General features: G+C 36.5%; 1 protein-coding gene across 1 annotated transcript in view; it reads left to right on the top strand.

Moving 5' to 3' along the window:
* Positions 1–25,522, top strand: part of COG5 (component of oligomeric golgi complex 5) — a 180,141-nt gene that overhangs the window by 74,884 nt on the left and 79,735 nt on the right. The window contains exon 7 of the mRNA XM_042872950.1: positions 1,932–2,062. Within this exon, the coding sequence (XP_042728884.1) occupies positions 1,932–2,062 (131 nt within the window). The remainder of the gene's footprint in view (positions 1–1,931; positions 2,063–25,522) is intronic.

Genomic DNA, 25,522 nt, shown 5'->3' with positions numbered 1-25,522 from the left:
TTTTGTTTCAGTTCCTCATGCTGAGTTTTTCACATGCAAGTGCTCTTCTCTATTGTAGCCGTGTAGTGATCCGCGTGGAATTCTGTGTTCAGTTATGAACATATGGTTGCAAAAATGAGTCTGATGCTTAGATCACTTTATTGTGAATAAACAAAAATAATTGGTTACTAAAGTGAAAGTTTATTTAAGATTTAAAAGCTCAGCTAGCCTAGTAGGGATAAGTCTATGCCTTAGTAGACTTACTGGGAGGACATAAGGGAAGATGACTATCGGGAAGTCATTGTTACAAATGGAAATGGTGAAACATTGTGAAGGAAGTATCTGGCACTGAGTGAAATGCCTCTGCCATTAGTTTCTTTTATTCATTCTTTCAAAAGGAGTGGAACTCATGCTTTATTCAGCAAAACGCTGATAAATGTGTAAATGTGTAAATGTGAGGAGTCCTGTATTGTCTTGTAGAGAAGCAGTAGTGTGAAGATCCAGCCTATCTTGACAATTGAATTAGGTCTACTCAAATCTAAAAAGATTTAAAACTCAGAAAAACAAAAAGGGGAGTAAAAAACAACATTGTCCAACTTTGAAGGTTCAGTGAGGACCCTGCTAGACTGCTTTTGTAATTCCCTGTGGATCTCATCTAAGGCATCCGGAGATGTTCAACACGTAATGTCTGATTCTCACCTAATTTCTGTTGTAATTCAGAGGTTTGAGTGAAGAAGCACATCTGTTCTTGAAGGGGCCTAAAGACAGTACACTCAGGTTATGCTTCTCCTATTCCAGGAACACGCATTTCAGAGCAGTGGCTATAGTTGGTTTGGTTTACAATAGTTATGAATGTAATTGTATAACATTTGAATGATTTGAGTTACAGCCCGATCTAAGCTGTAGGTCTTGATTAGCCTGCAGAAGGCTGAGTAAACAGTTCTTGCATTGTGAGAGATTACCACAGAAAGACAAAAGCCATCTGAGAAAAGATGTCCTCCAGCCCTTCTTTCTGGAATGGGTCACTGATTGGGTTTGGGCACGTCAGGAGTGCAAGACCAGGCAGGGAGCCAGTAGCAGGGAACTGGTAGCATAGAGGTGATGTATGTCAGTTGGTGTGAAAAACTGATTTTTACTCTCTAGGTTATGTTTTGTATCTTAAATTGCCCCATATGAAAAGCCCAAGTAGATGAAAGAACAGAGATCACTGTCATGACCTTTAAAAAAAAAAGAGTGTACCTGGGAGAAAGATTGTCACAGATTCAAACTTCTTTGATAAAGAAGGACAGAGCGGCATTTTCAGCTTGCTGGTGTGCTCTAATTACTAAGTGTCAATTAATGAAAGATTAAATGGTTTAACCGTGTTTACATAGCCAGTGACAGAAGTCAGCTTTCAGTGGATTTTCACCTGCCCTGCTGAATAATGTGTGAATGCTGTACTGATGAACAGCTGGTTTCTATCATGAAAATAAATTCTGTGATATTTGCATTTATCTGCAATGTTTAGAATTCTAATTTGTATTTGAAGTATAATTTGAACATATAAGCACATAATATGTAGAGGTTGTCAGGTATTAGAGAAAGTTATGCTTATCAAAACATCTGTTTAGATAAGTTCAGTTGCATAGTTAGTCCTTTGGGACAAGGGTGTGACTTTCTTGCCCCTTGATGCACCGTAACTGAGATTCTTGAATTCCTTGAACTGACAGCTTTTCCAAAGTGTCTGATTCTAGAGAGGTAAATGAGATGTATTAAATATGCATGTTTTTGAGTAACAGTCTTTTGATTTTCAGTTTTTCTCGAACAGTTCATTCTTTCAGCATACTCTGTTGTCAAGTGTTTTATGCAAAAATGTTCTTTGGAACTAACTACAATTTCTAAACGTTTTAATGTGTTTAAAATGTTCCATTTTATTATATGTCAAGCTTATCAATATTTTGTTGCTTTTTTAGATTACCTTTCTCAAGGGATAGATCTGTCTGGAATAGAAGTAATTGAAAATGACCTGCTTTTTATTGCAAGAGCTCGGCTGGAGGTAGAAAATCAGGCTAAAAGGTTACTTGAGCAAGGTGTGGAGACTCAGGTAAAATACATGTTCTTTTTTTACTTCCTTTCACAAGTGAAGTTTGAAGGGTGCTGTGAGACTTGATTTCCTTTGTTTGGTCTTGCATTTTCTAATGGATGTTAAACTTAAAACCATCTTACATTCAAGAGAAAGTAATTCACATATCAGTATTCAGATTCACGTATCAGTATTCAGAGAAATTGACAAAAGTAGCTTTGTGCAATATATTTATTTGCAAAAATAACATTTTGTAGGACCTAACCCTGAAAATTTGTGAGGGAGTTCGTGCGGACAAAAGAATTCTAAACAGTGTGATAAAAAAAACCTGCTAATGAAGAGAATTTTGTATTTAGCGCAGTATATGACATTGCTGATATTGCCAAGCTTTGCAGGTAATTCTGGAAAATGTAGTTTCTTAAAACTAAGAAGATTTCTGCATTTTAGCTGTGCAGTTATGTAACAAAACGATTTGATGGATTTCCGATTAATACTTTAAAAGGCATTGTAGACTTTGAGGTAGATATTCACTATACTCATAATTACAGTCTTCTATACTAAATGTAATTATCTACGTTTTTAATAACCTGGCTGTGTGTGTTATTTAACTATTTGTAGTATTATTTGTACTGACCCTTTGCCTGTTTTTAAAATTTGTCTTCCCTTGGCTATTAAAAAAACCCAACATATTTTAATCTCCAGTACTACAGTAAGAGGAGAAATCTAGCACAAGTTCGTATCAGTTTTGTTTTTTAAATTAGAAAACAAAGTGTATTAGAACAAGATGTTTCAATGCTGTTTGTTAAAAATGGTTAACCTCGTGAGGCAATATAGCATTTATTTGTAGTATTCAATGCTGACATGAGAGAAGAACATAAATGGAATGGAAAATCTCGTAATTAAATTGGCTTCATTAGATAATTGAGGATTAAAATGATCATTATGTATCGTCTTATACCTCTCATTGTAAGTAAATGTGGTAAATACCGTTCACTATTTACTGATAGCAAAACAATAGGGGAAAAGAAAAATGCTTTTTTTTGTGTAATTACTATTCAAATATTGAAACTCCTGGCTTTTTGAGCACGTTGCTGAACATGAATTGGGCTTGTTACAAGCTATGAAATATATGCTATGTTAAATGAAGACTGAACGATGATAGGGGCTGAGAAAAATCTATTTTAAACATAGCAAAAGTCTTCATCGGTGTCGACCCCTTCTAGTTTTTCATGTCAGATTTGACCTTCTCTGATAATTTTCTCTTTATATTAAGTACTAAAACAGAACTGACAAAGATACCCTGGGGAAATCAATCCCACTCTACTTGAAAAATTGACAGATTTATTAGGTGTTCCAGGCTCTATCCAGGTAATCAAGAGATTATTAAAGGATTTGCTTGTTGTGCTTTAGCCAGGGGCCTGTTTCTAGCAAGAGAGATTGTTTGGAAGATTGTTTAGAAGAACATTTTTAGTGTTTACTCCTATCAGAAATGGGTATTTTTATTAAGTAATGTTGGGCTATGTCTCACGGATTTGTTGTTGGATACAGTTTGCTGATTTAATGTTGGAATAATATGTTTTATAAAGTATGCATGCAGACATTGCCCAAGAAATATGGAGTTTGAAATACGACCAACGGCTTCTGTGTCTTTGGTTCTTAGTATTGTAGCTGTTTATTGACAACCTGGTTTACATTTATACCTTCCAAGCCCTGAGATTTCCCACAAAGGGGCATAGAATCTTCATCTTTTCATGTGCACTTTGTCATACAGTATTTTTTAGATAGGCTGCCTTTTTGATGATTCCTATTGTGGTAGCCAGGTCTGTACCGCTGAGAATATTGCGGGTGTATTTTGTCCAGGTGGTGTCCATGAGCCAGCAGTGTGCCCTCACAGCCCAGAAGACCAACCGTATCCTGGGCTGCATCAAAAGTAGCATGGCCAGCAGGGTGAGAGAGGTGATCCTGACCATCTACTCTGTGCTGGTGAGGCCTCAGCTGGAATATTGTGTCCAGATGTGGAGACCTCAGTACAGGAGAGACTGTTGGAGCACGTCCAGAGGAGGACCACAAAAATGATCTGGCCTTTGAATATCTGAAGGAGAGCTACAGGAAAGAAGGGGACGGACTCTTTAGCAGGGTCTTTTGTGATAGAACAAGGGAAATGGCTTCAAATTTAAAGACGATAGACTTAGGTTAGATATAAGGAAGAAGGTTTTTACAGTGGGGGTGGTGAAGCGCTGGAACAGGTTGCCCAGAGCTGTGGTTGATGCCCCATCCCTGGAGACTTTCAAGGCCACACTCTTGGCCCTGGGTGACCTGACCTAGCTGTGCATGTCCTTCTTCATTGCAGGGAATTTGGACTAGATGACCTTTAAAAGTCCCTTCCAACTCTAAAGAGTTTATTATTCTATGATCCAAGCAAAGGCTTCTATGTGTGCTCACAGCAGTAACTTTAAAGCCACCATCTGGGTATAAACTAGAAGAGTCGCTCAACATTTCTAGATTTAACAGGTTTTCATAGAGCTGCCAACCATGCTTGTCTTCCTAATCCTTTTAGAAACAGTAAGCCTTCTCTGCTCCTGTGGGCAAAAGTAAAGCAAATAATGGTAAATCCATTCAAGTGGAGGTAGCAATGGCTACAGGCATTTTTTTATTGCATTGTATGCTTTGTTACCCACTCCTGGTGTACATAGTACAGATTAATGCTCTGTCATGAGCAGCATCAAGAAAATTGATTCAAATTCTGTTCTTTCTGTTTAGTTCTGAATTTCTTCATAGCTTTCCTTCACACTTTAAGCAGGCTCATAGCAGATAGTGTAGGAATCAGGAGAGACTGCTTTAACAGAGATACAACCAGAGCATTATTATATGCTCTGGTCAGTCTCTTAGAATATACAGCAGTGTTTTCTGCCTAAAAACAAGAAAACAAGAAAAGGTACGTAGCTGTCTTGCAACCACGTGAAGTGTCCCCTGCATTTCATTTCTTTGGCTTACAGAAGGAACTCTAGGTAAAATGATCTAAATTTTCCTTAGACACCACTTTTTTCAGCAAGTGTATTGTGTAAGGTATATACGAATAGTAAATTACTCACAACAAGAGAAACCACTCAATCCTTTATAGAACAGTTCTGCTGGACAGTGTTGTGGCTGCTATACATAGAAAGAAAACTTACTCCACAGCTTAGCTCATGCTTCAACTCCTTTCTTTTATATTATCATGCTTAGTGCTAGACTTCATCTTACAGCCAGGACAGGTGGTTGCCCACACTTAGTTCCCTCAGGTAATTAAACTGTTGATAGCATAAAGGGCCAGGTAATGTGTACACAAAAGAATACATACCCATCTCTCCCATCTTTACTTCTATTAAGATGTAACACAAGTTGTGAACTAGGTTTAATGCTTTAACCACAGTTATGGGGCGTCTCTAAGTAAGAAGGGTAGATTTTGGCAGGCTTTGTACTAGTATGTGTGAAATGGTTTAGGAACCTATGCTATTGCTTTTGACCTTACCAATATAAACTTTGTTTATTTGTTAGGATGTAGATGATGACGATCATGGTATCACTAAATACAGAATAAAACATATTTAGGTCAAACAGGACATGATGTGAAGATGAGAGCAGAACTCAGAATTCCTTGATTATGCACCCTAAACACAGTTTATGTTACAGAAAACTTCCTTGTTTTTCTACCTAGCATAAATCTAGTGAGAGCTAGATTCATTAAAAATAGTGAAAGTTTCTGGTGTCCTTATAGTGAAGTTTCTTGATTGCATTAGAGAAAGCAAAAAATAATCTCCTTTGTTCAAATGTTGAATTGTCTGCAGTTTTTCTTTAGTATATGATTTTTTTAAGAGCTCTCCTAATTATAATCTCATAGAATAAAGAGGGAAGAAAGCAAACAAACAAAAATAATCCTAAACTCTGCAAGATGTAAACAAGATGAATATGTAAACACTACAATCTGAGCACAAATGTCTCAATTACTTTCAATATAATATCTTTATAATTTTGCCAAATTGAACATATTTAGGGGTATTTTGAATTTCCATATTGTATCTGACTGAGTAGAATTTATTGTGATCTGTTTTGCATTCCACTTCATTCTGAGTCTCTCCTCTAAATTGAATTGGCTTTAGAACAACTACACCATTTTTTCCTTTCATTTTTTAATTTAAAATTATTGATTAGACACATAATTGTTCTAGTCTAATGCTACTTAGCGCCTGAGATTGAAGGATGAAGTATCTGCATAATTTACCAGTGTTCTAGAAATTGCTTATCAAAAAGTTGCTCAATTTATCTCTAATCAGGGCCATCTAAGCTAGGTGCTTAGTAGTACATTTTGCAGTAGAACAGCAAGATTGGGATAATAATCTGATCTCCTTCTCAGACCAGCATTTAATCTCATGTCAAGGATCTCTATTGCTGTCCCTAAGGGATTGGTGGGAGCAGTATGCATATAATTGAGCATTTTTCTGGAGGTGATCATCAAGAAACTACACGTTGTTTCATATCAGGATCCTCTGAGCTGAGTGCTTATGTAGTACAACTTGCCGTGTTACACCAAGATTGGTGAAATTAATCTTAAATCCTTCGTAGGCTGGCATTTAATATGATGTCAAGGATCTTAAGCAATGCATAGTCTTTCTTACCCTGAAGCAGCATGTTCCAGGCATGCAGATGCACTTGGAGGTGCTCGAGGTATTTACGTATCAAAAATGGCTGGCATTGATTCAATTCAGTTTTTCACTGAAAAGATATTTTCACTTTTTTTTTGTGGCAAAACCCACAAAAAATGATAATGTTGCATTCTTGAGTTATTTCTAATAATTACTGCCAAACACTTGGCTTTTGTAGCAGTACTGTGTGAGTAAGGGCATGTGAACTTGAATTTCTAATTGCTAATCTTACATACTTCAATAAGATTATGTGTTTTATTAAAGCATTCTCTTTCTTGGTTGTCTTTGGTATAGACCCTGTACAGGTATATGAATGTGCTGTCTAAACCTGTCCAGTCTGTGGAACAGTGCTTGATTGTAGAACAAAGTGTAATGTCAAAGTAGAATGACACTTAGCGTGACCCACAGTTGAGTGGTGGGCTTCTTAACTTCTATCTTTGGTTGATTCAGCTTAGGATGTACTGTATTGCACACACTGATGTCCTGCACTACTCGAAAGAAAACCTTGACTTCTGGATGTCTTCCCCTGCCCATTGCGGCTTTTTCATGCCAGCTACCAGATTTTATCCTATTAAAAAAAAAATTTTATAAGGTGATGCAAATGGAAATTGATTTCATTTTGCATCTAATTGTGTAAATACAAAGTGATCATTATAACAGAAAATAAAGTAGAAAAAATATGAGCAAATAATTCCCAGTTCGTTCATGACCATCTTTGTATCCATATACTGTGGGCTGTCCTCATAAAAAGTATGGAAAACTTGGAGTTGAAATGCTACCCAGATTATACATTTTTTTAAAGTCAAAGAGCAGCCAATGTTTCTTCTTGGTTTTTTTTGGATTTTTTTTTGTTTTGTTTTGTTTGTTTGTTTGTTTGTTTGTTTTTTGTTCTGACATTTGTTTCTACTTTGAAAGCCAGAAGTTGGGATGTAACCTTGTCACCGTCAAAAATTTAGCAAGTATGGTACACATCAGGCAGTAGCTGTTATGTTTCCTTTTTATCCTGTAATCTGGATTCCCTGGAGGACATTCTGGTGAAAAAGCTGTCTCAGTCTAGTTTCCATAATAAAGTGATTGACTATGATACGTTATAGAAATGGAAGGCATTTTTGATTTTGATTTGAAGTCAATTAGTTGAATCTAGAGTGAGAAGACTATGTATGTTATCTGTAAAAAAGGAAAGTTTGTACCTATTTGCTACTTCTGGCATACAGTGAGGGTGGTAGCTATACTTAACTTTACATCATCTAGTTTTGCTTAGTGAATACTGAGGATGAGATTCAAAGCTTTTTTTTTTCTTCTTTTTTCTCATTAGCCACTCAGTTGCTGTTTGGAATTCTAATGTAGACACAGAAGAAATTTCATCATGTCATATTGGCTTTCATTGTCAATAATCACAGCTATCCTTTCTGGCACTTCAGTCTGTTTAATTAAAATCCTTGGAGCTTAAGCTGGTTTTTGTTTTTTGTTTTGCGATAGTTCTGTATGCATATAGAGCATTTTCATTTCATGTGTTTATGTATCTCTACTTCGTTCTAACCTTTAAGTTCTTTTGTCACAGAAATGTATTCATGTTGCATTATTCAATTTTATTTTTCATCTTCAGTATTATGGTTATGGTTTTCATGATCTCGTTAACTTGCTAAATCAAATTCCTTCATCTGGCCATCTGGAGCATGGCAGTACTGAAGGAGTTTTCAATAAATCTAAATTATATCTTCCTTATTCTGTTAAGATGTGATATAGCAACGTATGGCTCATCTAGCAACCAGGAAGTATATCTTCTAAGCGCATGTTACTTATGTGCTGCTTTGGAATGGTAAACTTCATGGGGATTAACCAAACCTTACAAATGATGGCTTTACTAATCTGGACTAAAAAGAGTTCATTTTATCTTAAAGTGTGATCTAATGGATCTGAAGTGCTAACCATGCTTCAGGGATTCAAAATCATCAAGCTAAACACTAAGTATGAATTTATGTTTCTGAACTGTGGATTAAAATAAACCGCAGATTTCTCTGCAACATAATCGGCTGATACTGATATAACCTAGAATATCCCTTCAGTTTCCATAGGAACAGATGATGGAATGTTTTGAATTTTGGAAAAGCGAAAATGAATGTCTGGCTTCAATATAGTTCACTTATATTTTGCAGCTTGCAACCTCTCCATGTGAGGGCTAAAAGTGTGCATTAAAACAAAAGATAGAACATCCACATAACTCTTATTAAAATATCGCATTAGTGGCAGCGCTAATAATAAAAAAATACTATAAGTGTTTCTGTGCATAATTCTTCAGGTGTTGTTTTCTGCAGAGTTCGAAAACATTTCCCAATCCACAGCAAAATAGAAACTACAAATTATTCCTGTTTGTTCATGCCTCTTCAAGTGCTCTTCTGCAACAAAAAAGTGCCTGGTAGGTCATCTCTAATGCTCATCTCCAGTCATTGCTTCATCTCCCTGTTACACTGCAGCCATATATTTTCTTCCTGGAGCAATGTGAGCAGCGCAAGAAAGAGCTTCGTGTGGTTAGAAGGAGAAGATCAATCAGACCCTGCTGAAATGCGTGCTGTTTTATATAGGGGAATCTAATTAAAGGCGATAATCCAAGAAAGACAAAGAAACATGCTAGTGCTTGTAGTGTTTGCTTTGTTAGATGCTTGACTGTTCTTTCTTAACAGATCATGTTTGCTAAATTAGAGAAGATATGCTTTGAGTGTAAAAACATCAAGAAGATTTAAAATATGCCTCTTGATTTGAGATAGATACGTAACTCCTATATTTACATAGAGGGAAGGTATAAAAGCCTAATCAAGAAACAGTTAGGAATCTCAGTGTCTAACCTGAGGCCTGGTGAGTGTGGGTTCAGGTAATAACAGCTCAGTTTATTTTCATTTGCTGTAACTCCATCATTTTGGATGCTTGATCTTTAAAGCATTCTGTATGTGGGAATTTCTATGGTACTGAAAGGAAAATGAGATGAAATGAACAAGCGAAGTAAGTACAAACAGGCAAGTAGCTTGGTAACTCATGGTGAGTTCCTCTTTTCAGTGTAACAGGTTTTTGGTCTTTGAATGGGGCTGCACTGTGCTAATGCAGTACAAATAATAGCCTTTTCAAATATCTGTATTCTGGGATTATTTTTAGCTACCATTAAATAGAAGATTCATGAGGAGTGTAGTTGTCTGAACATATGGGCAAGTTTAATAGCAATATTTTGAAAATACAAGGATTTTCAAAAAGTAATGTTGTCCTTCTCAACATTGGAATATAATGTGCAGAGGACCCTGAGTTGTGCTACTTTCTGAATATTGATGCTCTTTTATTATTGGTTCTGGTTTGCGTTTTTGCCTCATATTTCAGAAAATTTTTCACAAACTGTAGTACTTGGCTTAGGCAGGTATTAGCAACCATTACTCTGCAGATATGTAAACACAACCTAGTTCTAAATGGCAAGAAGTAAGGAGGAACGTTCTTATACTTGAGTTTGCAAGTTTCTATGCCTTAAAAATGAGATGACAGTGGCCCATTAAATGGGCTGTTTCACGAAAATGCTTCTTTTTCACACGGGAAAAATATTTATTTGTTCTTTAATGGACCTTGGAAGCTTGTTTTCTAATCCAGTAATATCTGCAACTGCAATTGCTCATCTTTCCAAATGCACTGCAATGAAAGTAGAACAAACATTGTAATATGAAGGTAAATTTTAGTATTTTATGTCTGGCAGAAAGCTTCTGGGTGTGGGAGGGAGGAGAAGGGGCTACAGCTGATGAGTCACCGAGGAGCCCCCCACTCTTCACCAGCCTTATTTCCTGTCAGCCTTAGCAACTCCTGTCTGGAACTTTCCTTCCAAAATCTGTAACTGGTAAATAGCACCATAGCTGTGCATAACCTCACTTGTGTTTGACTCCATGGCCACTTATTGTTCAATCTTCAGTGCCAGGTATGGGTTTTATAAGATTGAAAGATTATTTTGAATGATGTATTAGTAGAATGTTTGCATCAATATCTGATGCAAAGAAAAACCCAAGTTTTCTTTTTTTTTTTTTTTTTTGTGAGAGAATAGTTTGAGATACTTACTGAGGAGTAGAATTTAGGCTATGGCTTTAGCCAAACTTTCAAATTTGATTAGACCAAGATTAAGGATTTTTTTTCTTCCTTACGATCATATTAAAGCAGAGAACTGAGAAACTGAATGATCTTGTTGCCTATTAGGTCACAGCACTTTGCTGTACACACGTTTAAGACAAGTCTCTGTACTCCCGTACTGGTCACCTTCCTGTCAGACCTCTGTTGATTTTCAGACTGTGACCTCAGCTGAACCTGCCACCTGGGAGCTCTGTGTTTCTGTCTTAGGTGTTGCTGTTGATCATTCCAGAGTTCAGGCAAGCATGGCAAAACCAGGAGTTGCCTCCTCCTTTCTAGCTCCACAATTACTGTCTGCAAGACCCCACTGCAGGAGATGTGGGTTATTGGGTTTAAGTGGGTTGGCAGACAGATGTTTCTAGCTCATCATCTGTTAGTGCCCTTAGCTACTAGTTGTACCTGTGCTGAACATGTGTTTGATAGAGTAGCTTTCATCAAACTGCAAAGCAGACACTTCCAGTAAGATGTTGCAAATAGCAAATGAATCATGAAACAGTTTCCTCTTTTTCCATTTTCTCTGTGGCAGGTAGTAACTATGGTGTAAGGAATTCATAATTAGTTGATGTGAGGCAAGGGGTAAAAAACACTGCCTTTAAGCAAATATTGAAAATAGCAGAAAGCTGAAGACTGGAGTTTTCAAGAAAAACCTGCTTGGATACAGACATGCATATTTAATACAACTTAAATAATTCATGTGATATGAATGTGGTGCACACGGTCATGCAAGTGTTTATGATGTTTTTTGGCTGAAAGTCTAATAACTAATTGGGGATTGTTGTTGCTTTTTCTTTTTTCTTCCTATCTTAAATTTTTTTTTGGAAGAGATTGAATTAACTTAAATAAATAATAATAGTGTTGCAAACGTGTCTGCTATAGATAGTTAACTGAAAATAGTCCACATACAAGCCTGTTTTTATCAAAAGCTTTGAATAACTGAGAACTATGTCTGATATTCCAAACATGTTTGTGCCATGATCTCTTTTAATGACTTTCCCTGTCACTATTTTTGCTGTCCTTTTTTTCCTTTGCTATTTTTCTTCTGGCAAGGTACTCTTTGTGTTTTCTAGTCTGAAAATGTATATATGTTCAGACAGCTGCAATGAGTGGTATAAAATTAACATTTATGCTATAAAAACAACAAAAAAGGAATAGATTGTTTTTGCTTTTGGAGTTTGATGAATGTTCATAAATTTGTGTTATTTTTTAAACTGATAAAGCTTAATTTCTATCTTACATTTCTACACTCCACTTAAATCCCAAGGCAGATCCAGCGTTCCTGCTACTTAAACAGCAGCACTGCAATTTTTGAAGTGTTCAAGCCGGAAATCCAACTGTGTGGGTCTTTGCAGGTTCACCTGGTTCATTTTTGGATGTACAGTTTTGCCCCATATGTGTCCTGCTTTCCAAAAGGGAAGGCTTCATGGCTCGACAAGGAATGAGGAATTCCTTGGTGAACGCTGTTGGGAGCACAAGGCTAATCGGAAAGTAGGGGAGCGTACATTAAGGAAGCCCCCATTTGAAGAAGTGTTGCTACAGTATTACAGCGATAAAAGAGTTGCAAAGATAGCCATGATAGTATTTGCTTTATCTAGCAAAAATTAGCTCATGCTAAAGCTTATCCTTTGCAGCCTGGTTGCCAAACTGTGCCAAAGCACACACCCCTGCTGCTGCTTCTATTAGTCTCAGAGAATGTGAGCATGGGAGTGTTTGCCCACGCTGCAGGCGAGGTGGGCAGCATGATGGTATTTTTGTTTCATCTTCCTGATTGTAAAGTATTCATTTAACAAAGGCTATTGGATGCTGATGCATCTTCCCTCCCCAGAGCTCAGAGGGTGCATGTTTTCATGTAACTCTTTTTCTGCAAGAGGAAGAAGGAGAATGAACTGCACTCGGTCTTTCCCCCTCCCTCCTCGAGCACTGTATGTGAGCAAAGCTAAAATGTATATTCATTTGGGGAGGAATGTGTGCTGGAGTAGGAGTTACTAGCGAGGAAGATGGGAGGGTGCCATATGTTCTCCTGCACTGCAGGTTTTACTGTTCCCCTGAGATTGTTGTTATGAAGCCTTTCTGGTTTCTTGTCCTCCCCAAAATTCAGATATCTTGCAATATGAAATTGGTATTGTAAAATAATAATAATAATAATAATAATAATAAAAAATAGAGGGTTCTTAATGCTATTCTTGCATTTATTACTGTATATGCCCCAATTTATTTGAGGAAACCTTAAGACACCTTGTTCTTTATTATTAATGTTAGATGAAGTATTTTCCTGAAATCAGATCTAGGTCAGTATTTATTATAGCTTTTTTCTGTTACTGCATATATAAAGTTGTATTCCTGAAGCACTGATGTATCACCCAATAGAAAATCTTGGTATGAAATTACTGTCGCTCAGTTGCTTTTTGCTGCAGATTTTTTTTCTGCCTAAGGAGAACTTAATGCATGAGCTTTTTTCATTCTGTTCTCCTTTCTACATGATTCTTGTTTTATCTCCTTTTAAAATTTTAACTAGGAATTTGCTTTACAAAATGCTGTACAAGTAAATACAAGCAATTCTTGCACAACAGAAAACATTTTCTGTTTCTGTGGTGTTAGTGGCCATTCTTCTGTGTATTTGGAAAATTCACTCCCTTTAATTTCCCCAGGCAGCAACACTTCCACCACACCTTTGAATAAACCAAATCTGTCTCACGATCAGTGCTATTTTTCTTCTTAGTGACAAATAGCACTCTTCCTGAAGGCCCTCTGACCGTATCTTCTGTACAGGGTGGTGGGAAGGTATCACCATATCAAGCTTAGGTTATTTCAGTGCTTCATAAATTCTTACGTAACTTAAAGCAATAATAAAATTAATGAATTTTTAGATTTTTATGCTGAGCTAAGAAATCTCCTGCTCTTGCAATCTGACTCAGTGCTAGATTCGGACTTCAATTCATTAGAATCTGAACTGTAAGGTATGAAACAGAATGAATATTTTAAGTTGCAAATTACATTTTAAAGCAGGGGTTTGATAACTGGTCAACTCTTCAATATTGAGCAGTCTTTACTTTGAAAAACTTAGTGCAAGAAACCACATCATAGCCATGTAAATAAAGTAGTCTTTGGTCTAAGGTGGTTGACACAGGAAATCTACTGCAAATGTAAAGTGAATCATGGAAATAATACTCAAGTGTATGAACATCTGAAAGCTGTTTTCTTGTGCATATTATTTTAAAATGCAAATTTGTTTATAATCAACTCTGTGAGTAATTTGGAATGACTCTGTTCAGTTTAGAAATTCCATAATTGTAGGGAATATCTTTGGGATTTTATCATCAGAGAAGAAAATCTTTAGTATAGATTTTACTTCTGTTTGTAGATCTTTTCTTGTAACTCTAAAACAAATGATAAGAACTTTAAAAAAGAGTTAGATTATTAACTTTAACTAAAAAGTAGTTCTTAGAGTAGTTCTTTCTTGTACAGCTGAAGTCTTTTCCCTACCCTCAAATTACCTCATACATTATGCATTGGTAGTTGCATGTTGAGCAGGAACTTAATCCTGCATCTTGACACATAACTGTGCCTGGATATAATTACTCTTGCACACTAAACTTCTTTAAAGACTATTTCTATCATATCTATATAAATTTTTTATGAACAAGCAATTAATTCCCCTTTTCTTTTCCTTTGGAAATTATACTACTAAATACTCTGTGCCCCAGGTAGAAGTACTAAATGTTCTAAAACACTGTGACGTTTTCCTGTATAATGGTATTACGCATTTCAGTTTCTATAAGGTGTGCTAGCATCTTTGTTTTCCATAACTCATTGTGGCCTTATTTATATTTCATGTTAGTTAAGTTCACATTTATGCATTGTTCAACAAGGGAAAATACAGAGGGGATGGCAGCTGAATTTTAATAATGAATGAGGAAGCAAGTTGTAATTGCAGTAGTTTTCCTAACACCACTTTAGTCAAGACTCATTGTCAGTAACCCTTTCAGTTTTTTATACATATGTGGAAGTGTTTTACCTTGGCACTGACAGTTCAGAGTAAGGATGGCAAAACTAATTTCTGTTTCAGTGTACAGTTCAGGATGTCCCATTTCCATTCTCCTTCCTTCTTGTAGGCCTTTTTTATTTACCAGCTTACTACTGTAACAACTACTGATAAGCACTGCATTAATGTTTTTAATACAAGACAGACTTTAAAAAATATGTACACCCGTACCAGAAAGATCTCATGTTGATGTGAGTGGAATTCACATTCTACATACCTTACTGTGTCATTTCAGTTTAAACAGATTGTAATGCCTGTGTTTTTTGAATTCTAGGCCTGTCCAGTTTGAGAAGTGTATCATCGTGGCTTATTGTCATCTGCACATTTTAATAATCTCCTGCTGCTTTTAAGTCCCGAAGTGAGAAAAAAAGCAAAAAAAGATGCTTCTTTAATTAAAAACAGTGGTCCAATGCCTGTTACTAGTCTTTATAATTGTAACCTGGTTCTTTATGTCCATTTTATGACAGTTCAATCTGGACCGTGTTTTCTTGGCTTGCTTATGAGAAAGTCACATAAAATAGTGTCAGCTGCGCTCCCAGTCAAAGCATATTATCCATCTCTTATTCAAAGTTACATTACTCTGTCTCAGAAATAGATTACTTTGGTTTGGCATGATTTGGTTCTGACAAAGCCATCTCGGCTATTATTTAGCACCATATTAACATTTCCTTGTGCATATCAAAAGGTAATTTAGCTGTGCAGTCAAATGTAAATAAGTTATTACTTTATGGCAATCAGACTATATAATATTACAGTGCTCTTTGGTGGTTTAGTTTTTAGGAACAGAAATGTAATATATGAGAGGCTAATTTCAGAATACTGATAGTGCTAATGACTTGGTTTTATGAGAACTTTACGCTCCTTAATGTCTTGTTTGGATTTCAACTCAAGTTTCTGGAAATTCGCTCAAGTATATTGGCAATTAAGGTACTTTCTGGATGAAATTAGAGAAACATAGTTTAATTAATAGACTTGCAATGACTAAGTGTAAATTGTGTTCTTAAAGTACTGCAGCTTGGATAATGAAAACATTTACAACTTATATCATTCATGGAGAACAATAGTGGAACACTCTTTATCATATTTTGCAATGCATCAGTGAGCTATCTTCTCTTTCTTCATCCCCCGCTGCCGGCAGTTATTTTAAGAACGGAGTTAATGCTTCTGTATTTACAACTTCTCTATATCAGATGGATTAAAGAAAATAAGCTTTAAACAATGCGGAAGTTGAAGTAGACTTTGTAAGGTGGGTATCTCCCCTTAAGATGAGGACTGACATTTCTCTGGGCTAGTGCAGTTGGTTCTCTGGTACTCAAATTAGGTTCTAGAATGGACCTGTCTACTCTGAAATTAAAAAACAAAAATAATCACACATTTGGAGTTTTTAAGTTTCTGACCAACCATTAAATTGAAAGCTTGTGAATTCTGAAAGAGCATCACATTATCTCGTGGGATATAGCCATAATTTATTAGAGGCTTTTTATTTTTGATTTCTGCAAAACTCACTACTTTGAAGACTGGATAGCAAACTGTTGCTGGATAATGATTCCCATGTTCTTATAAAGTGATATAAGCCTTGTATTGTTTAAGTCACCTTTATTGCTTGACTGTTGTGTTTTGGGATTTTTGTTGTTGTTGTTGTTGTTTTGTTTTTCATTTTCTAGAAAGAAAGATTTTATAATCAACGTTTTAGTTAATTAAGGTCAACATCTTTATACAGATTTTTGCTTACAGTCACGTTCAAAGAGAGTAGATTCAAGCTCAAATAGGGCAGATATAAGGAAAAAACCTTTTATGGTGAGAGTGGTGAGGAACAGGCACAGATTACCTAGAGTTGTGGTTGATGCCTCATCCCTGGAGACTTTCCAGGTGAGACTGGATAACGCCTCGGGCAACCTGATGTGACTATGCATGTTCCTGTTCGTTGCAGAGGAGTTGGACTGGATGACCTTCAGAGGTCCTTCCAACTCTAAAGATTTTGAGATTATATAAAAGAGGGATGAGCAACTGGTATTGTTTTCCTGGTGCTCTGACTTTCCTTTCCAGAATAGTTTGAGTCTTTGACTTAAAAATCTTTGCATTTGAGTATTCGGTTTCTTGATCTAAAGTTAGCAAAATTTATCTCCACTTATAGCTATGACTCTGTTGAACTATTTTAGAAAGCTGATTTCCCACTAATTGTAACTGAGATAGGATTTTTAGAGCGTGTATGCATCCCTACCAAATTTATACATATTACAGGGATGAATGCAATAGAAATAATGGAGATTAAAGGTGTTAAGGGCTATTATTTAAAGAAATGATAAGCAGTAAGACATTCCTTACCATAAGCACAGAGCTAACAAAAAAATCCGAGTATCGCTGATCCCACCAGTCAAGGGAACAATTAAATACATCAGAAATGTTGCTGAGAAGATGCTTTCTTTTCTTGTCTTCCTTTTGACTCACTGCTTTTGATGTTGTCTGAAATGCATCTGCTTTTCCAAAGAAACTATGTAGAAGATATTCACGTAATTATGTAAATTGAGAATATGGCCATATTCCGTACTAAGCATAACTGTACTAATCACTGTCTCAGTAATAGGATTCTGAAAGATTTCAGAAAAATGAGCACAAGAAAGTTCAGGAGTATAAAAAAAGTGTCAGTTGAACAAGAAAAGTATATGTAATTATCTAAAACAATCACTGTTACCACAAGAAAGAAAATTGAATCCATTAGACTTTCCAGCTTTTATGAAACTGCCCAACATTTATACGTCTTCAACCTGTTTCACTATTTCTTGTAATCTTGTTTTATTCTACATTGGTGGACCGTACTATGTTGGGGACGGGGTGAATTTTATCCATAAGGTTTGCCAGAATCCATTTAGATGTCTGGATTGATCAGACTCTTTTTCATATTCCATTAACACTAAGAATGGATGTGAAGAGTTTGAAATGGAGTCTTTGTTACCTTTCTTTCATGAAGAAGACTATTAAAAAAATCAGATACAACATAATCCCCCCCAAAATAATCATGTATGCATTTTTGATGGAAAAGAGTCCAGATAGAAAACTTCTGACTGAATATGGTACTTTAATTACTTATGGATCTATTAGAGGAGACAAAATACTGATGTAGATCAACCTTTAACCCGATCGGGAATATAGTACAAAAACTCCTCTCATTCAGTGGTGAGTTACCTGGTGAAAAAGTAACCTGATCATTAAATCAAATGGCATCTCAGAACACTACCAGCAGCAGGAACAGGAGACTAAATTACTGTTGCAGATTTATAATTAGTTCTGAAATTTTGAACTTTCAGCTTATGAAGTTAACAGCATACATCAGCTTATGAAGTTAACAGGTTACATTTCTCAGTGGTGCCAGGAAACAAATACAGGAATACTTACTTTAGGACAATTTTGTGAAAAATTATGCGCTTCTCTAAGGAGAAATGCTGTCTTTTTTTGGTTCTGTTGCATTTTCCAACCAGGTTATAAAATAGCTTGTCCAACAGAGTTTCAGATCTGTAGGAAACCTCATAGAATTGTTAAGGTTCATTAGGATCATCTACTCCAATCATCAGCCCATCACCACCAAATCCACTGAAGCACATCTCCCAGTGCCACATTTACTCGTTTCTTGAGCTCCTCCAGAGATGGCGACTCCACCACCCCCTCGGGCAGCCTGTGCCAGTGCCTTGCCAAAGGAATTCTAGGAGATGTTTCTCACAACGGTCACAGATCAACAGTAAGAAAGTTGAGTTATTAAATACTAACACTGGAACCTATGAAGTTGTTTCTGTGGAGCATCATTGTGACATTTCAAATTTCAAGATTGTTAATGTGTGTCATTTACACACAGTAATTCCATTGAAAGTCTCAAACATCTCTGAAGATTTCTCTGCATCTCACAAACTCTTACAAAACTTTATTCCTTTTAGCCCACAACATTGTGTCACACTCATATTTGTGTAAAATCATGAGTGTGCTGTATATACTTGCTGCTACCAATGCTTCTTCAGTTAAGGAGATCAACTTAAAGAGATTAACTGAAGGAGCCATGGTTAATTATTTCTGCAGTTGGCTTTAAAAAATAAACGTACACTCAGTCGTAACAGCCACATGCCATCACTGTTGCTTTCTCAGTAATGTTACAGAACTCCAAAAATACAGAGAATAACAAGAATTACATTGCCATTATTTTTGTAAGAAACTTCAGATGAAAAATGGCTAATTCTTGTATATGCTACCATTTACTTTTTTCAAACAAGGAGTTAAACAGCATTTCTGTGTTTATGAGCTGTTTCACAGGCATTGATAACATGTAGAGCATTGTGCAGGCATATTTCTATATGGCAGCTTGCTGGATTGGAGGGAAATAATAGGTTTTGTTAGAAGGTGAATTACTTCTGGGTTAGTAGCTTATACAAGTTTTTGAGTAAAATAATTGTTTAACAAACACTGGTGTGCTGTTAATGCTGTTTTGGCTGAGACCATGACATGCTGTAATGCAGTAGTTTTGTTATATTTTCAAGGCTAGAAATTTAATACCAGTTATACCATGCAACTTCACATTACGACTATTGCTTATGAAAGGGAACTTAATAAGCTCCGATAAACAGAGAAGTCTTGAGTTCCTTAAGAGATATTCTTATGAAAAACAAGTGTTAAAAGACAGTTTAACTAATGTATATATATAAATTGGATCCTTATTTGCTGACTGCTACCGTTAACCTCAGTTCTCTGCCTGTGTATGGCATAAATGATTTCATGCTGCTCACCAAGGTGACATTGTCCCGGGAAATAGCTATTATTAGCCCAAATGTTTCCTTTTAGGAATCCATTGGAACCTGATCATACCTATTTGTTTTTTGTCAGTACAGCTCCCTGAAAAAGTAATGCCGTTTTAAATGAAGTTTTCTTGCCTCTTACTCCTTTAAAAGGCAAGTGAGATGCACCTGGACATTATTATGCCCTTCGTCAAGTGGTATTTATTCCCAAAGTAAGTTGTATGAAGTCTCTGATCTAAAGTTTTAATGAAAAGGAAACAACATTAAATGTCACAGCAATTCCACAATGTTCAGAGGAGTTGTGAAGAATTATAGGGAAATCTGTGTAGATACAACCTGCTTTTAGTCCTGTTCTGAACATCAGCTTGAACATATCTGTTTCGTTCTTTGAAGAAAGAAAATTTTTCAGGAGTTAAAGATCTGTAAAACATGTTTGTTTTTGTTAAGATGGACTACCTGACCTTGAATGAAGTGTCTGTAGCTGTGTAAGAGAATGCAACTGACTCCGGGCAAATGCAAATTCGATTTTGTTCACTCAAAGTCCAGCTGTTTAATTGGGCTTTTGTTTGTTTCTTTGTTTATTTTTTCTAGCCTGTTGAGCACTTCTAAATGCAGAGCAAAGACTTTCAGCGTGTAAAACAAAACTGAGTATTGAAAGTGCTGTATTCAGCTTCTCTGAATGAAAAACATGTTGTTTTGGAGTATGAAACCATGTTTGAATTCCATCTCCTTGGAGTTATCTTGATGCCTACTGATGAAATTCAGCACTCTGCTGATGCTTGAGCCAAAGCATGATCCTTTAATACAAGAACTGTTCAGTCATGATCATCACAGCAGAATAGAAGATGATACCTTACATGGGTGTCTGCAGAGGCTCATGTTAGAGAGCTCGTTTTACCACACTGGATCAGGATTGCATTTCATCTTTGAGTTCTTATTGCCGATTTTGTATGAATGCATAGGACCCTGCAGCACAGAGGCCTAGAGAAGAAACTGATATGTTTTAGGATTTATTCTTATATTATCAGATCATCCTTTAATCCCTTAGAAGTTTAAAGAGTATTTATATCATCCTTGAGATATTTACATGCAGGCACTAGCATTTTCCCCAATGTAATGGTTTAGCAAGTTCAAATGAGCGGTAAGAAGCCATAATTTCTGTAGTGCTGCCTTAAGTACTTTGTCAGCAAATGAAGATAATGAACAGGGATTCGGTGCTCAGGACAAATCAGTAAGGCAAATGGAAGATTTTTGTTGTTGTTGCTGCCAAGTCATAGAAGTCCTTGCCATAGTATGTCTTGAGTTTGCCAAAAAAATAAGAAGTCATAATCTGTCATTCTGGAAGGATAGGTTCATTTTTGTAATGCATTGCAGATTGTTTATGTCATCTTTTCAAAATAAAACCTTTCTTTTTTCCGTGACCTTCCTTTTAAACTCACTGGGCTGAACACGAAGTCTAGCTCCTCTGTGTGTTTTGCTGACAGATGCCTGTGCAGGAAAAAGGATCACAGACCAAGATTTAATTCAAAAATAAAATAAGCCCAATTTACTATAATAGTGAATTTCTGTTCAGAAAGATATTAAGTGAGTGGATGCTCTAGACTTGAAGTGTGCTAGAGATCAGATGGCTAAAAAATAACTGAAATACATAAGGCTTAAGTAACAACCGCCCATTTGGAACAGGGAAACGTATTGCAAATGTTGCAAATAGCATCTTGCATATTGCAAACAGGAGAGCCACTGTTGCTGTCCTGAGAATGTGAAGGATGACACGTTCTCTTTTTCTCCAGGCTTAGTCAATAGATAGAGACGTGTAGAGTTGTGACTCGTTTGTAAATCAAAATATGGGTCTAGAATATCTCAAGAAGGTCAGAAATGTACCTGAGTTGGCTAGAAAACTGTGGATAATTACAGATGATAATTGATTACAGTGTGGTGGTGGCTTTCTTAAGGTAGAGGTTTAAGTGATGTAGTGTCACTAAGAAGCTCTTACGCGCTTAATGAGCACCTTACAACTTGCAAAGTTACACTGTGTGTAGTTGTTTCTTTGGCTTGAAGCTACTTAGGTTTTTCTGCATAGAAGATGTTATAAGGCAAATTGCTATGGGGTTTTAAAAGGCTGATAATGTTTCTACAGTTTGCTTGTTTTGAATGGCTTCTAAACCAGCTCTGCCTGTCCTGACCTTCTCATTGTTTGTTCACTGAAGATATTCCATGATTTAGACTGACTTCACATTTTGCTGTAAATAACTGTCAATAGTTGTTTTTCAGTAAACTTCTTGTGTTTAGAATATATTCAGAACTTGTCTCATTTAATCTGATACTATTTTACTGGAGTTGGGAAGTTCTAATGAAATGTTTTTTATTTAAGAAGTGTTAGGGATTTATGAATATCCCATATATTTCCACCTCTGAAAAACCTGAAGAGCTAGTTGTCTGAAAGCACTGTTCACTAGAAAACCTTTCAATGGGATGTGGTTGACCATACTATTAAATGGTTGATTTGGTTTTTTTTTTCATGTGTGTGTAAAGCTTTCCCTCTAGAATTCTGAAAAAAAAAATAAAAAAATAAAAAAATAAGTGTATATTTGTTATATGGCTATGTGTGACTTCAGAAAAGTATTCTTACATAAAGATTGTTTCTTCCAGATCATAGTTATTTGATTCACAACTTCTAGTAATTGCTGCTAATAGAACAATTAAAATGGTTCAGTTTGCTTATGACAGTGCAATAGATCCCCATCAGGAGAGACTTAGATCACCTTATCTAACCTTCGCAGCTTTATGTTGTTTCAAGCTGGAGCATTTAACCTTGAGATGTGCCATAATCAGAGCCATCATCATTATGTCAAAGCACTATCAGGGTGAAATATGCCCTTGCAAGCAGCTTGGAGGAAGAGTAAGGTGAAATTCTACAAAGTGTAACCCTGTTGAACTTCAAGAAATAATCCTGTCCAATGAATAGTCTGCCAACCATTAGAGTGAATGTTCTCTATGGCTTGAGAGGGAAATGGCATCTCATCCTTTGTTCTTGATATTTATCTGATGTTTGGTAAGAATCTCAGAGACCATTTGTCTTTTGGAGAATCTGATGTAGGCAGGGAATCCCATGTTTGTGAATTAATGTAATTGTTGTTCTACCACAGACCTGCATGTAGTACAGGGATATAGAAAGCAAAACAGAAGTGCATATTTTCTCAAGAGCAGCAAGAGAAGATTTGTAGAATCCATAGCTTCACAAGAACACACAGCTGAAAGGCAAAAAGAGCCATTACACCTACAGCACTCCTTTTTACATTTTTGTTCTTTTCACCTGTAGACTTACAGAAATGTGTGGTTTTTGCATGGCCTTCAGGAGTATTTCATTGTGCACTCTCTTTAGAATCTATTATCTTTCATGAAATGTTCCTTAGCAAATAAGAAAGGACTGCCTTTAATTTTCTCTGGAATAACTAGAAGTTGTTATTTTTGTCTGGGTAGTTGACTATTACTAAAACTGAACAAGGAGAGAGAGCAAGCAAAGGAGGTGTCAAAAATAGCTTGGAGGTATAGTTGAACCTAATTTGTGGTTGTAGTGAATTTAGTTATGTTAGGCTCCTCAGTGGAGAAAACACCAATTTTGATTTCCAAGGATTAAAGCACATAGCTTTTATTTAATTTCGTGATGTAACTTTATGTTACTTGTCTTAATCCGGCCTTGGAACTGTCAGCAACATGTCATCATACGGAATTACTGTAAATACATCCCCCTACCTGTTGAGAATGCATTCAAGAAAAGTGTACAGTGATTATACAGGTGAGAAAAGTAGTGCTTTTTGCTTTTTTTTTTTTTTAAATAAGATAATTAATGTAATCCGGGGGGTTATAAGCAATATGAAAGTGTGGAAGGTAAGGAAGCAGACTGACCATTCAACTTAAAACTTTTATTGAGAGTGTTCTTGCTGCCTGTTTCTGACAGCTGAGTTTTCACTGTTGTCATCATCTGAGTGTTCTAATAGTGTTCAGCCTCACAAAAAAAAAGTACCTAACATCTCTTGGATCTCAAAAGAGCCATTGGTATATCTCCTCTAGTTGAAATTTTGAATATCCTGCTCCTGTTTCTACATCTTCCATATTCTATCTACCTGTGTATTTAAACTGTGGGTACTTTGTAAAACCTGCAAACGTCCTTCCTCAGTTACCTTAATTTTATGGGAAGAGCTACTTTGACCTCTGTTGAACTTGGCCACTGTGACATGATGGTGATTAATGGAGCAAGGTATTTGCAGATTGTCAGTGGGACTCCAAAACACCATTACTGATACAGTGGGTAGCCAGCTATGTCTGTAAGTAGCTTATTTGATTTTATATTAACTACAACTTTTTTTTTCCTCTGGGTAGATCTAACAGCATGAGATTTTACTGCACTGTTGTGAACGTTATCGCTACTTGCTTGAAATAGGCTTAAAGAAACAAAATCTCCAGAGTCTTACATCTGAATGGAAATACCTCTTTATGCTTTTCCTAGAGCTTTGTTGTTTTTATTGTTTGAAAAACTTTACTTGAAGAAATGGGAATATTTTTTTTTCTCCCCATACAATCATAGAATGGCTTGGGCTAGAAGGGGTCTTCAAGATCATCTAGTTCCAACCCTCTGCTGTGGGCAGGGTAACCTACCACCAGATCAGTCTGCCCAGTACCCCATCCAGCCTGGCCTTGGCCACCTCCAAGAACTGGACATCTATAGCTTCTCTGGACAGCCTATTTCTGTCCCTCACCATTCTCTAACTAAAAAATTTGCTACTAATATCTGATCTAATTCTTTTATATTAAAACCATTCTCCCTTGTCTTATCACTATCAGACCTGGTAAAATGTCAGTCTCCCTCCTGTTTATAATCTGCCTTCAAATACTGGAAGGGAGCAGTGGAAGACTCTCATTGGAGTCTTCTCTTCTCAAGACTGAAAATGACCCTTCTTCATAAAAGATGTGCTCCAGCCTTCTGATCATCTTCATGAATTCTCTCCTACAGTTCTGCATCTTTCTTGTGCTGTGGGTCCCAAACCTGGATATATTACTCCAGATGGACCATCACATGGGCAGGGCAGGGGAGGTCAATCATATCCTTTACACTGCTGGACCCTCTTTTGATGCATGGGATACAGTTGGTTCTGGGCTGCAAGCCCGTACTGCTGGCTTGCATCAAGCTTTTCATCCACCAGAACCTCCAAGCCTTCTGCACAGCCTTCTCAATGCATTGTTCTCTTAGTCTGTACACATATCTGAAATTGTCATGATACAAGTGCAGAACCTTGCACATGGCCTTGTTGAGTCTCATTAGATTCTTGTGGACCCACTTTTTGAGCTTGTTAAGGTGCTTTTGGATGGCATTCCTTCCTGCATTTGTATCAACCACACCACTCAGCTTGGTGTCATTGTCACACTTGATCCCAATGTCTGTGTTGCTGATGAAGGTGTTGAGGTGTGCTGGTCTCAAGATGGACGCCTGGGGGACAACTTATGACTGGCCTCCACTATGGCTTCTCCACCAATAACTCCTCCATACAGCCACTGACCACAAACCTCCTACCATTTTTGATTCTGGACAGAATGAAAACCCCATGAAAAATTTTGTAAGTGGCACCAAATATATGTATTTCCTTTATCTTTTTAAAGGTTCTGGAATGGGGTCATATTTGATCAAGAGAGTCAGAGCAGAAATAATAGCATTGATCATTAATAGCCACCTCCCTAGAATAATATTATTTCAGGTGGAAAATGTTTGTTAAAATAGTAGGTGGTTTTTATTAGAAAAATTACACCAGAAATGAACAGTTACAAAGATATGCATCTCTCTCAT

This window comes from Lagopus leucura, unplaced genomic scaffold (genome assembly GCF_019238085.1).
Source record: "Lagopus leucura isolate 7727_CA_CO unplaced genomic scaffold, USGS_WTPT01 Super-Scaffold_100008, whole genome shotgun sequence".
NCBI classification, from domain to species: Eukaryota; Metazoa; Chordata; class Aves; order Galliformes; family Phasianidae; genus Lagopus; species Lagopus leucura.
The sequence above is the reverse complement of the archived record's forward strand: the minus strand, read 5'-3'. Positions and strand labels throughout refer to the sequence as shown.